This window comes from Terrapene carolina, unplaced genomic scaffold (genome assembly GCF_002925995.2).
Source record: "Terrapene carolina triunguis isolate 2854851 unplaced genomic scaffold, T_m_triunguis-2.0 Scaffold210, whole genome shotgun sequence".
Taxonomy (NCBI): domain Eukaryota; kingdom Metazoa; phylum Chordata; order Testudines; family Emydidae; genus Terrapene; species Terrapene triunguis.
Window position 1 is genome coordinate 24,731,034 of NW_020664561.1, and position 12,636 is coordinate 24,743,669.

General features: G+C 44.6%; 1 protein-coding gene across 2 annotated transcripts in view; it reads right to left on the reverse strand.

Annotated features, from left to right (window-relative positions):
• The window catches only part of LOC112115852 (DENN domain-containing protein 1B), a 266,079-nt gene that overhangs the window by 77,274 nt on the left and 176,169 nt on the right, over nt 1-12,636 (reverse strand). For both annotated transcript variants that reach the window (XR_002908855.2, XM_024213050.3), the window contains exon 11: nt 24-69. Coding sequence is in view for 1 of the 2 variants with exons in the window: in XM_024213050.3 (XP_024068818.1) it covers nt 24-69 (46 nt within the window). In the remaining variant the exon portion in view is untranslated. The remainder of the gene's footprint in view (nt 1-23; nt 70-12,636) is intronic.

Here is a 12,636-nt window from a genome sequence, read left to right on the forward strand (position 1 = left end):
AGATTAGTTTGAAAATTACTCACTTCTATTAAGCTTAAGTGGACTCCAATTAGATATGGCATCGGTGCACTGAAATCAAAAATGAAAAAAAAATCATTTTTTTCTTGAAATACAAACCACCCGTATCTTCATCTTCTTAATATGATAAACAAATATAGAAAATCTCTACACAAAGCAGACTTCAACTGGTCTTCACCATTTAAAGCAGTACTGAGCATGCACATCTTTAGTCTAAACTAAGCAAAGGAATTTATTCTGTTTTTAAATCTCCAACAGAAGTGGACTCTGTAGAACTCAAGACACAGTACCCAACTATGGGAATTAAGACAGATAAAATCAGATGTGTACGGCTGGCTGAGCAGTTTGGCTGGACACACATTCTAGCCAGCCTGAATCAGATCTCTTCGACTTGGCTTGAACTTAACCAGAGTACTGCAAGTTCAGGTTCAGCAGACACAGCTGCAGTGCTAGCCTGGAGGAGCCCATACTCCAAAAGTTTGGCTCCAGAGTGAGAGTTTCATGAGGAAGAAGACTTTTATCTGCCATTCTGGAGAGTGTGTTCTTCTTGGCTGACGTAATGGGAATGATTACATCACCATATTGTACAGAAATATCATAAAGATGTGATGCCAGTTTGGGTTCTCTATGCTTTATGGCTACAATCCAGGCCTTACGCCCTTTACATCAACCCAGATCCTAATACCTATCTTTGTCGTTGGGAGTTTTAAAGTTGTATAATACTGAACTCTATACCATAAGTCTCTCATTCCATATCATAAGTCTGTCATTTCAATGGTGAACTAAGACAAGAAACTATATGCCGTCCAACAACAACCCAAGTAAAACATGAAATGCTGCATTCCAATTCAGGTGAAGCCACCAGATTTAGACCTCTGAGAGTACTGTATGCAGTAAGATATTGTAGTCAAGTTGAGATGATAAAAGCATTTCTATACCTTTCCAATCCAGTAGCTTACTCAGTCTCACAATTAAACTGATTATCAAAAGAAAGATTGGATGCATACTAAGACTTCATGCTCATAGAAAAAGTTAAAGCAATACTATCGTTGGGAATTAAGAGAATGGAGCATCATTTAAAGAGTGCATATGACCCATGGTACTAATTAATAACATCATTTTACTTGAATTTAATTTCCATAAGACTACAGCCAATGCTTGATATCAGGGGAAAATATTGACAAAACTAATGTTGTGAAGAAATTCATTAGAGTTAGCTACACTGATAATACCCATATCTGTAAGAAAACAATTATAAATAGTGGAAAAAAGATCCAAGAACCATTATGTAAACAGTGAACAGAAAGGTAACTACCAAAGGTGTACAGCATAATAGCACGTTAACCTAGATACATGAAACAAACTTGTGCACGGTGATCATCAGAGAATATTTGAATAAATACAAAACAAGCTAGTGATGTACTTCAAAGAACCACATTTTCCATATAACCATATAATAAAGAATGTTTAAGGTTGTGAATTTTTTCATAAAGATAATATTCTGACAAATATTCTTCCAAATGTGCTTTCCAGCATTCTTTTCTATTGATGCCATGTGACAACTAGAATTATTCTCACCAGGGGGAGGCCTATCCCAGTCATGGAGCTATCAAAGCCTGCTTAAGAATACCATGAAAAAAACTCAGATTACAATGAGGTACTGATAAAAATCAGAATTATTGGACACAAAATATAAATTCTCCTTAATCACTATTGCAGAGTTTGAGTCCAAATGTTACATACATCACAGCCTGCGGACAAGATGACAAGTTTTTAAGTTGAAATAAATAAGCATATATTACTTTTGAACATAAACTTTCACCAATGAGTAAACAAACCAAATGTGATTGTAGCATGTTCATTCACATGAAAAAGTCATAGAATATTAAAACCTTAGTTTTAGCCAATAAAAACAAAGGAAGTTCAAAGTTATGGCTGAACAACTCTGTGCTTAGCACACCACATTTTGCTTACTTGTGGCAGCTGATATGTTGTAAATTCCCCACATTTTCTAAGACCTCCCTGATTTAAAGCTAAATTAACAACAGCATTATGGCATAATGCTGATTGTTCCAATAATCTAAGTCAGACTTTTATTATTACATTTTGTAGACTGTGTGTATGAATTTCTTCTATTTTTCCTAATTCAGGTCAGCCCTCCAGCTGCTTTGCCAGGTGTGTGAGGAAGGATAAAGGGAAACAGTAGCCCCGCAACTTTACAGGGGTCAAGGTATGGGAAACAGCAGTGACATTTCAGACTGACCAGCCTGCCACATTCGCCAACTCATAAAGGGCTGTCATGCTATGATGGAGAACCTAGTTCTCTTTTCCCCTCATGATGGTCAACACTGTTTCTATGGGGGGAAAAAACAAGGAATCCTTGTGGCACCTTAGAAACTAACAAATTTATTTGGGCGTAAACTTTCATGGGCTAAAACCCACTTCATCAGATGCATGGAGTGAAAAATACAGTAAGCAGTATAAATATTACAGCACATGAAAAGATGGGAGTTGCCTTACCAAGTGAGGGGGTCAGTGCTAACGAGGCCAATTCAATTAAGGCGGAAGTGGCCTATTCTCAACAGTTGACAAGAAGAGGTGAATATCAAGAGAGGGAAAATTACTTTTGTAGTGCTAACGAGGCCAATGCAATCAAGATGGATGTGGCCTATTCCCAATAGTTGACAAGAAGGTGTGAGTATCAGCAGAGGGAAAATTACTTTTTGTAGTGACCCATCCACTCCCAGTTTTTATTCAGACCTCATTTGATGGTGTCCAGTTTGCAAATTAATTCCAGTTCTGCAGTTTCTCTTTGAAGTCTGTTTTTGAAGTTTTTTTGTTGAAGAATTGCCACTTTTAAGTCTGTTATTGAGTGTCCAGGGAGACTGAAGTGCTCTCCTACTGGTTTTTGAATGTTACAATTCTTGATGTCTGATTTGTGTCCATTTATTCTTTTGCGTAGAGACTGTCCGGTTTGGCCAATGTACATAGCAGAGGGGCATTGCTGGCACGTGATGGCATATATCACATTGGTAGATGTGCAGGTGAATGAGCCCCTGATGGTGTGGCTGATATGGTTAGGTCCTATGATGGTGTCCCTTGAATAGATATGCGGACAGTTGGCAGTGGGGTTTGTTACAGGGATTGGTTCCTGAGTTAGTGTTTTTGTTGTGTGGTGTGTAGTTGCTGGTGAGTATTTGCTTCAGGTTGGGGGGCTGTCTGTAAGTGAGGACTGGCCTGTCTCCCAAGGTCTGTGAGAGTGAAGGATCATCCTTCAGGATAGGTTGTAGATCCTTGATGATGCACTGGAGAGGTTTCAGTTGAGTGGTGTAGGTGACGGCTAGTGGCGTTCTGTTACTTTCTTTGTTGGGCCTGTCCTGTAGTGGGTGACTTCTGGGTACCCTTCTGGCTCTGTCAATCTGTTTCTTCACTTCACCAGGTGAGTATTGTAATTTTAAGAATGCTTGATAGAGATCCTGTAGGTGTTTGTCTCTGCATGAGGGATTGGAGCAAATGTGGTTGCATCTTAGAACTTGGCTGTAGACAATGGATCGTGTGATGTGGTCTGGATGAAAGCTGGAGGCATGTAGGTAAGTATAGCAGTCATAGGGTGTTGTTTATGTGACCATCGCTTATTTGCACTGTAGTGTCCAGGAAGTGGATCTCTTGTGTGGACTGGTCCAGGCTGAGGTTGATGGTGGGGTGGAAATTGTTGAAATCCTGGTGGAATTCCTCAAGGGCCCAGATGATGAAGATGTCATCAATGTAGCACAAGTAGAGTAAGGGCGCTAGGGGATGAGAGCTGAGGAAGCGTTGTTCTATGCCAGCCATAAAAATGTTGGCATACTGTGGGGCCATGCGGGTACCCGTAGCAGTGCTGCTGACTTGAAGGTATAAATTGTCCCCAAATCTGAAACAGTTGTGGGTGAGGACAAAGTCACAAAGTTCAGCCACCAGGTTTGTTGTGACATTATCGGGGATACTGTTCCTGACGGCATGTAGCCCATCTTTGTGTGGAATGTTGGTGTAGAGGGCTTCTACATCCACAGTGGCTAGGATGGTGTTTTCTGGAAGACCACCAATGGATTGTAGTTTCCTCAGGAAGTCAGTGGTGTCTCGAAGATAGTGGGGAGTGCTGGTAACGTAGAGCCTGAGGAGAGAGTCCAAGTAGCCAGACAATCCTGCTGTCAGGGTGCCAATGCCTGACATGATGGGGCGTCTAGGATTCCCAGGTTTATGGATCTTGGGTAGCAGATAGAATACCCCTGGTCGGGGCTCTAGGGGTGTGTCTGTGTAGATTTGTTCCTGTGCTTCTTTGGGGAGTTTCTTGAGCAGATGGTGTAGTTTCTTTTGGTAACCCTCAGTGGGATCAGAGGGTAATGGCCTGTAGAATGTGGTGTCAGAGAGTTGCCTAGCAGCCTCTTGTTCATATTCCGACCTATTCATGATGACTACAGCACCTCCTTTGTCAGCCTTTTTGATTATGATGTCAGAGTTGTTCCTGAGGCTGTGGGTGGCGTTGTGTTCTGCACGGCTGAGGTTATGGGGCAAGTTATGGGGACTCTCTCCTCAGGCCCTACGCTACCAGCACTCCCAGCTATCTCCAAGACACCACTGACTTCCAGAGGAAACTACAATCCACTGGTGATCTTCCAGAAAACACCATCGTAAAATTTTTGAAAGACTCCTAAGTGATTTAGGAGATTCAGTCCTATTTTCAAAAGTGACTTGAGATCTTAGGAGGCTAAGTCTCATTGGTTTCAGCTCCTAAGCCACTTTTAAGTTCTTTTGAAAATGTTACTTTCTGGGCTCATGGGTTCAGATGCAAATAGCTGGCAAAATCCTGGCAATGGAAGAGGGGTATCCTAGCAGGGATTCCACAGGGGAAGAGTCTGGATCACCAGGGAAGATGTGCCAGGTTATGTCTCTCATGCAAGATATACAATGTAGGCACAGATGACCTGACACCAGATTCCCCTGGGAGGCAATAATTTGTAATCAAGGACCAGCATGGGACTGTTGGTCAAGGTGAACAGGGCAGAACTGCATTGTAGCAGGTGTTTCCAAAAAAACAGACTGGTGTGGTAGAAACTTCTCCCAAGTTCTCCTCGGCACTCTATTGCTCAACTGGTGTTGAACAAGAATATGGGGGCCTTTTCATAAAGGCATTGGGGATAAAGGATAAGTATCATGATGCTTCCAAAACTCAGCTTATAAGGACTAACTTCCCTAAAGTATTAATTACAGGAATTGTCGTAAACCCAAGTTAATCACTTTTCAGTTTACCTATCTGTGAGCTCTTCTAATACGCATAACTATAGCAAACATTAGCTTAGTCTCTAAGGTGCCACAAGTACTCCTGTTCTTTTTGCGGATACAGACTAACACGGCTGCTACTCTGAAACCTTAAAAATAATGGAAACTCATAACTTCATGTCTTTAAAACACCCTATAAACATTTTCAAATGGCCTTACATAAAGTATTTAACCAAGACTAGACTGACTGACAAATGCATTTGAAGATTGTCAGAACACATTGAGTTCAACTGTTGTGTAAACCCTTAAACAGCTTCTTGAATAGTATGTGAAGACATTGTTAAAAAGGGAAATTCTGCAAAATAACTCCTCCAATTCATCATGTGAAGCTATTTAAATGTTAATGATGATGTGTACTGAAAAAAATACTAGGGAATAAGTTACCTATGTCAAGTAGTCACTTTACGCACACTGATTCTCATCTGAAGTAAACTGACATAGCTCTATTGGCTTCAAAGGAACTACTCTGACTTACAACAGCTGAGGATCTGCTCCATTAACAACTCTGCTATTTTAAAAAAGTAGAGCAGGGGTCGGCAACCTTCGGTATGCGGCCCATCAGGGTAATCCGCTGGTGGGCTGTGTGACCGTCCCCAGGCAGGGGCCCCCCGCAGCTCCCAGTGGCTGCGGTTCGCTGTTCCCGGCCAATGGGAAAGGAGAGCTAATAATAGATGACATCAAGAAGGCTGACAAGTTTAATGCCTATTTTGCTTCATTCTTCACTAAAAATGTTAATTGTGATCAGATGCTTAACGTAATTAATATTAACAAACAGGAGGATGGCATACAAGTCAGAATAAGGAAAAGACCGGCTAAAGAATATTTAGATATGTTAGATGTATTCAACTTGGCAGGGGGCCTGATGAAACTCACCCTAAAGTTCTTAAGAAAATAGCTGAAGCAATCTGGGAACAATTAGTGATTTTCTTTGAGAACTGATGGAGGGTGGGTGAAGTCCCAAAGGACTGGAGAAGGACAAACATAGTACTTATCTTTAAAATAGATTACAAGGAAGACCTGGGGACTTACAGACCATTTAGCCTAACTTTGATACCTGGAAAAATATTGGCTAGGCTGGGTAAGTGGTGTAGGGTGGAGAGTTTTGGTTTTGTGGAACATTGGTCCCCCTTCTGTGCAGAGAGGGGGCTGTATAGCTTGGATGGCGTCCACCTCAGTAGGAGGAGGACCACTCTTCTTGGGGACAGGCTGACTAAAGTAGTCAGGAAGGAGTTAAACTAATAGCGAAAGGGGAGGGTAAAAGATGGAAGATATGAGCACTCAGCACAAAATCGAGATGTTGAGAACAAAATTAATCAAGGAATTAAAAGACATGAAGAGAAAAAATTCCTGAATTGCCTATACACCAATGCTAGGAGACTGGGTAACAAGCAAGAGGAATTGGAATTGCTCTAGTTTGTATTACTGAATCCTGGTGGGATGATTCACGTGAATGGATTGTTTAAAAAAATCAACGGCTTTAATCTATTTAGGAAGGATCCAGTGTGGGCAAAAAGGGTGGGGGAGTGGCACTCTAAATCAAAAATTGCAGTAAGTGTTTCTGAGTCACTGATAACTCAGAAGAAAATCATCTCGAATGTTTATGGATAAATGTCCTAACAGATAAAGCCCAACCCGGGGTATTAGTTGGTGTCTGCTATACCACAACTAAATCACACTAGGGAACAGGATGACCACCTCCTTATACCTCTACCTATAATGTGTAGGCAAAAAACCTGCGTGATCATGGAGGACTTCAATTTAAGTGACATATTCTGGAGGTCTCACACAGTCAGTACTACAACATCCTTGGAATTTCTAAACATTATAGATCATTATGTCCTAACTCAAAAAGTGTTGTAGCCAACACAGGGGAATTCTTTATTAGACCTTGTCCTAACAGATGAAGAGGAACCGATAAGAAAACTAAAAATTAATGATCGCCTAGGTACAAATGATCATGACCTGATCACATTTATAATATGCAAGCAAAGAAAAGTCCAGACTAGTAATATCTATGTACACATAAACACATACTTGGTACTTAAATAGGACCAATTGCACAAAGCTGAGAACAGTTACAAGCCAAATCAGCTGTGAGGAAGAGTTTAATCAGAAAATTGTGAGTGATAATTGGGAATCTGTTAAGAATATCTTATTAGATGCCCCAAAAGCCACAATCAGCTACAAACCAGCTGTGCTGGTTAAAAAAACAACCCTGGTCAGACAGGAAGTGAAGGCAGTTATAAAATATATATCATTTAGAATGGAAGAAATGTAAAAAAGCAGCAGTTGATAGTAATGAAAATAAATCAGAAGTTAGAAATTGTAGAAAATTGATAAGCACAAATCTATGGCTAGCAGAGCTAAGAACGATAAGGAGTTTTAAAAAATATATTAGGAACAAACAGAATCCTGACAATGCTATTGATCCATTACTAAATGGAAATGGTAGAATTATCAATAATAATGCAGAAAAGGCAGAAATGTTCAAGAAATATTTCTGTTATGTATTTGGGTGGGGGAAAACAGATGACACAGTCTCATCACAGGGTGTTGATACACTCTTTCCATTCCACTAGTATTAAACAAAAGTTAGGTCTGGTCTACACTAGGAGGTTATGTCGAATTTAGCAGCGTTAACTCGAATTAACCCTGCACCTGTCCACACAACGAAGCTATTTATTTCGACATAGAGGTCTCTTTAAATCGATTTCTGTACTCCTCCCCGACGAGGGGAGTAGCACTAAATTCGACATGCCTATGTCGAATTAGGGTAGGTGTGGATGGAATTCGACCCTAATAGCTCCGGGAGCTATCCCACAGTGCACCACTCTGTTGACGCTCTGGACAGCAGTCCGAGCTCGGATGCTCTGACCAGCCACCAGCCACACAGGAAAAGCCCCGGGAAAATTTGAATTCCTTTTCCTGTCTGGCCAGTTTGAATCTCATTTCCTGTTTGGACATTGTGGTGAGCTGAGCAGCACTGGCAACGATGCAGAGCTCTCCAGCAGAGGTGACCATGCAATCGGAGAATAGAAAGAGGGCCCCAGCATGGACTGATCGGGAAGTCTTGGATCTGATCGCTGTGTGGGGCAATGAGTCCGTGCTTTCGGAGCTGCGATCGAAAAAACGGAATGCGAAGATCTACGAGAAGATCTCAAAAGCCATGACGGAGAGAGGATACAGCCGGGATGCAACGCAGTGCTGCGTGAAAATCAAGGAGCTGAGACAAGAGTACCAGAAGACCAAAGCGTCAAACGGATGCTCCAGATCCCAGCCCCAGACATGCCGTTTCTACGAGGCACTGCATTCCATTCTAGGTGCGGCCGCCACCACTACCCCACCACTGTCCGTGGACTCTGACGATGGGGTATTGTCGACGGCCGCTTCCTCAGAGATGTTCGCGGACGGGGAAGATGAGGAAGGAGATGAGGAGGACGAGGCAGTCGACAGCGCTTTCAACGCTGATTTCCCCGACAGCCAGGATCTCTTCATCACCCTCACGGAGATCCCCTACCAACCCTCCCAAGGCGGTAACCCGGACCATGAATCAGGGGAAGGATCAGTAGGTAAGTGTTTCAAACATTTATTTTGAACAGAATAGGAATGGTATCTTAACAATGGGTTTTTCATGATTAGTTTGCCCTAGGCGCTTTAGTTTTTAGTCCTTGCCAGTGCAGCTACTGGAAAATTCTGTCAATATGTACGGGGATAGAGCAGAAATCCTCCTGGGACATCTCCACGAAGCTCTCCTGGAGGTATTGTAAAAGCCTTTGCATCAGGTTCCTGGGGACAGCGGCCTTATTGTGTCCTCCATGGTAGGAAACTTTTCCGCGCCAGGCTAGCAGCAAGTACTCCGGGATCATTGCCTCACAAAGCATGGCGGCATACGGCCCTGGTGTTTGCTGGAATTCACGCAGCATGCGGTCTTTCTCTGTCTCTGAAATCCTCATCAGAGTGATATCACTCATGGTGACCTGCTTTGAATTAGGGGAATGTTAGTATTGGGACTGATTGCCTGTTCCTTTACATAACTGTAACTGGCGGTTTACAGCCACGCGGTGGAGGCGGGACAGGGGCAGCATGCAGGGATCTTTCCCGGGGACAGCCGCGAGGGGGGTGGGATAGAGGCAGAGTTCATGCTGGCTGGATTGCCGGCAGCAGGAACTGGCCAACGCTAGGAGCATTGCTTGGAACGTGAAAGGAGGGCACTGCTATAAATTAAGCTTTAAGCAGCCAAAAGTCTACGGCTTACCATGTCCGCCTGCTAGCCGAATTCCGTTGTCCGGCCTCGCTTGTGTGATCTGTACAGCAAGACCCCAGGCACTCAATGGGAAGGCCGAAAATTCGACCTTGTACTGAGTGCGCATGTGATAGGTACTGTGCATGGTCTTGTTCACAGAGAAAGACATTATTCATTGTTCGCAAAACTGTATCTTTGTGAGGAATTCACTCCCTTTTTCCCATCCCACAGCTGCGAGTGTCTCCCGAGCTACCCCGGCATCCCCCTCCCAGAGGCTGGCGCAGATCAGGCGACGAAAGAAAAGGACACGGGACAAGATGTTCTCAGAACTTATGGGCTGCTCCCAAGCCGAGGCGGCACAGCAGACCCAGTGGAGGGAGAACATGTCGCAATACCAGCAATCACACAGCGAACGGGAGGACAGGTGGCGGCAGGAAGACCAGCAGGCGACTCAAACGCTGCTTGGACTAATGAGGGAGCAAACGGACACGCTCCGGCGCCTTGTAGATGTTCTGCAGGACGGGAGGCAGGAGGACAGAGCCCCGCTGCATTCTATCGCTAACCGCCCTCCCCCGCCACAAAGTCCCATCCCCCACTCACCCAAAGTCCCAAGAAGGAGGGGCGTCAGGGGCCGTGAAAACAGTCACTCCACCCCTGCAGACTGCTCAAGTAGCAGAAGGCTCTCATTCCCAAAGATCTGATAAGTCCTTTCCTTCACTCCAAAAGCACCTCACCCAAGCCCCCGTCCCAGTTTCATCCCCTAACTGTGTAGTTGATAATAAAAAATACGTTTCTGTTAATTACTTTTCCGTCATGTTCTTTCAGAGGAGAGTGTGTTTGAAGTGGGGGAAGGAGGTTGGTAATTGGAGAGGACAGTCACCTTTACCAGGGTACAGACATGGGGGCAATTTCAGCAGAAGGTCACACACACATTGCAGTCACTAGGCACCCTGGTCAGTCTGGGAGGTGGTTTTCATGTTCTGTGTGGGGGGGCTATGTGAGTTTGTGGCGGGGGAGGGCGAAAAACAGATCTTATGCAGCGGTCCTTAGCCTGGATGACAGAGCCATGCAGCAGGGGATCTGTAACCGTCCTCCCCCGCCACAAAGTCACATAGCCCCCACACACAGAGTCCCAAAAAGGAGGGGTGGCAGGCTCCGTTGAAACAACCAGTCCACCACTGCGGACCGCTCTAGGAGCAGGAGCCTGTCATTTCTCGAGTTTAGAAGCGTCCTTTCCATCACTACACCCGCTCCCCACCACAGTCTGCGTCCCAGTTTCAACACTTTACCACGAAATCCTTAATAAAGAAAATGGTGTTAATGAACAAAGTTTCATTTATTTTATTTTTAAAGGTGTGTTGAAAGGGGGGGAAGGGGGTTTGTAACTGGAGAGGATAGTCAACATTAACTGGGTAAAGAAACGGTGGCAGGTTCAGCTTCTGTTTAAACAAACTTAATAGTCACAGGTTACCCTGCTCACTCTGGAACCTAGCTTTCAAAGCTTCCCGGATGCACAGCGCGTCCCGCTGGGCTCTTCTAATCGCCCGGCTGTCTGGCTGGGCATAATCAGCAGCCAGGTGATTTGCCTCAACCTCCCACCCCGCCATAAACGTCTCCCCCTTGCTCTCACAGAGATTGTGGAGCACACAGCAAGCTGCAATAACAATGGGAATATTGGTTTCGCTGAGATCACAGCGAGCCAGTAAGCTTCTCCATCTCCCCTTGAGACGTCCAAAAGCACACTCCACCACCATTCTGCACTTGCTCAACCGGTAGTTGAAGAGTTCTTTTTCACTGTCCAGGGCGCCTGTATAGGGCTTCATGAGCCAGGGCATTAGCGGGTAGGCTGGGTCCCCGAGGATCACTATAGGCATCTCCACATCCCCAACAGTTATTTTGTGGTCCGGGAAGTAAACACCTTCCTGCAGCCATCTAAACAGACCAGAGTTCCTGAAAACGCGAGCATCATGAACCTTGCCCAGCCATCCGACGCTGATGTTGGTAAAACGTCCCCTATGATCCACCAGTGTTTGCAGCACCATTGAAAAGTAGCCCTTTCGGTTAATGTACTGGCTGGCCTGGTGGTCCGGTCCCAGGATAGGGATGTGAGTTCCATCTATAGCCCCACCGCAGTTTGGGAATCCCATCGCAGTGAAGCCATCTATTATCACCTGCACATTTCCCAGGGTCACTACCTTTGAGAGCAGTAGCTCACCGATTGCATTGGCTACTTGCATCACAGCAACCCCCATGGTAGATTTGCCCACTCCAAAGTGATTCGCGACTGACCGGTAGCTGTCTGGCGTTGCAAGCTTCCAGAGGGCTATGGCCACTCGCTTCTGGACAGTCAGGGCTGCTCGCATCCGGGTGTCCTTGCGCTTCAGGGCAGGGGACAGCAACTCACAAAGTTCCAGGAAAGTTCCCTTACTCATCCGAAAGTTTCGCAGCCACTGTGATTCATCCCAGACCTGCAGCACTATGCGGTCCCACCACTCCGTGCTTGTTTCCCGGGCCCAGAATCGCCATTCGACAGCATCAGCATGACCCATTGCCACCATGATGTTCACGGCGCGGGGTCCCGTGCTTTGTGAGAGGTCTGTGCCCCTCTCAGACTTAATGTCCTCACCGCGCTGCCGTAGCCTCCTCGCCCGATTTCTCAGCATCTGCCTCTGAAAAAGGTGGATGATAAGGTGCGAGGTGTTGACAACAGCCATAACTGCAGCGATGATCGCAGCGGGCTCCATGCTCGCAGTGCTGTGGCGTCCGCGCTGTCAACACTGGTCTACAATTTTTGAGAAGTCGTCTGCTTCAGAGATAAAATGTGCTATTTATTATGTATTTTGATGTGCTGAATTCAAATATGACAATTAAAACAACTGATTGGCTACTGTTTCTAAGATATTTAAGTTTTTACATTTGATGTCTATGTATATTGTGTAGATAGTAGAGTTTTAATCATAAATTGTAAACCTAGGTCTTTTCATGTGTTTATGGTTGCTTTACATGATAATATTTCACCTGTCCTGTTTATGTAACACTTTAAAAATCAGCAAAAGGGT